Source organism: Pinus tabuliformis, chromosome 2_2, assembly GCF_031772625.1.
Source record: "Pinus tabuliformis cultivar Carrire ecotype Pingquan chromosome 2_2, CPIR1, whole genome shotgun sequence".
NCBI classification, from domain to species: Eukaryota; Viridiplantae; Streptophyta; class Pinopsida; order Pinales; family Pinaceae; genus Pinus; species Pinus tabuliformis.
In genome coordinates, this window is record NC_142300.1 from 636,726,460 (window position 1) to 636,727,987 (window position 1,528).

The 1,528-nt window shown below is 37.0% G+C and overlaps 1 protein-coding gene across 1 annotated transcript; it reads right to left on the reverse strand.

The window, feature by feature from the left end:
- Positions 1-720: 720 nt before the first annotated feature.
- Positions 721-1,218, reverse strand: LOC149194236 (uncharacterized). The gene has a single exon (XM_089407593.1). The coding sequence runs from the start codon at positions 1,216-1,218 to the stop codon at positions 721-723; it is 498 nt and encodes a 165-aa protein (XP_089263719.1).
- Positions 1,219-1,528: the final 310 nt, after the last annotated feature.

Sequence of the window (1,528 nt, forward strand, 5' to 3'; positions counted from 1 at the left end):
TGTAACATGTATTGAATCAAGCAAAAAACTAGTAAATCCTTTTATTGATCCAAAAAAAAGAAAATACTGCACTTGTAATGACAAAAAATAGAAAATGTTAATGTTAATAATGCATTCCTTTTTGTCTGTTTGAATGTCACGGCTCAATTCAAACCTGGACGACTCCGAATTATAAGTTGGCCCAATGCTATGTAATTCATAAGTGAAAATTCAATAACCTAGTAGTTGAGAGCCGAAACGGAACGTCATTCAACCCAGATTCAAACTTACGAGACCCTGAAATTCTTTTCCCTTCTTTAATTAAGGTTATGACATAGAATTCATAATGAAATTGTGATTTCTTAAGAGAAAATTCACTGTTAAAATAAATAGAATAGAATTCATAATCAGCATAAATTTTTAAAAAGCAGTGCATTCTTTTGAAAAGATGTTTAGGAAAAAAACACACACTGTAATTTAGTTATTTCCTAACTAAATTACCTCATAATGGTTTCTCCGGTGGTTTTTTTAAAGACAAAAACTGCGATTTAGGTCATCAACTATGGCATACATGCCTTTCATTGAATAATTCTAGCCTTTCTATTTCTTCTGTAAAACCAGCATAAAGAAGTATAAAACAGGACACACAGCAATAAATTCGTTCTAAAAAATAGACAAATGGTAAGTGCAATAAACTAGGTCTAAATTCCAAATGAATCCAACACATTTCATTAACCAATATTATCCAACTCGTGAACACTGAAATCTATAAACAGATCCACCATTGTGACCATTAATGTCGATATTACAAACGATGGACGCCTGAACACGGTGAGCAAGAGCATTCAGAATCTTTATACGACCTTGGACATGTATTTTGCAGCCTATTGGTACAACAAGAATACTGGAGTTAGGTTCAAGAGGGTTAATATCACTAGGATTTGAATTATGGGGAAGGAGAGAAAATGGGCCAACCACAATAGTTGTAGACAAGTGTTGTGTTTCCCCACTCATAATTTGCCCTTGCGGTATGTACATGGATGCAATCTGGTTGCCATAGTAAAACAACTCGATATTGCTTCTGTGAGTGTAATTGAGGGTTGCAATGTTTGGGTTCTTGACTGCAACAAACACTGAGATGGTGATATTGATTCTGCTGTGCTCCAAATCTGAATAGTCTGAGATGTAGAGGCTTTGTACCTGCACTCCAGTTAAAGTAATTGCTGGGGAGGTGGCCATCAGCACGGTCAAGAAGAGAATCAGCACCCCTATAACAATGAATATCATCACTAGTAGACAACAAATGAAGTTTCCCCTGAATTGTGATGAGCCCTTTTTAGGTGCCATGCCATGCAGCCCCTCATCAGAGCCCTCACCCACTTCATGCCATTCCATGGAGCCCGTCACCAGAGCCCTCACCCACTTCTGTTAACTAATTGTCATATCATATGGCCAAGATTCAAGATCGATCAATCAAGTATTAAACACAAGGCCAATAACAGAATCATGGCAGCTCATTGGTCTCAGTAGGTTTTCTATGAGGGTGATC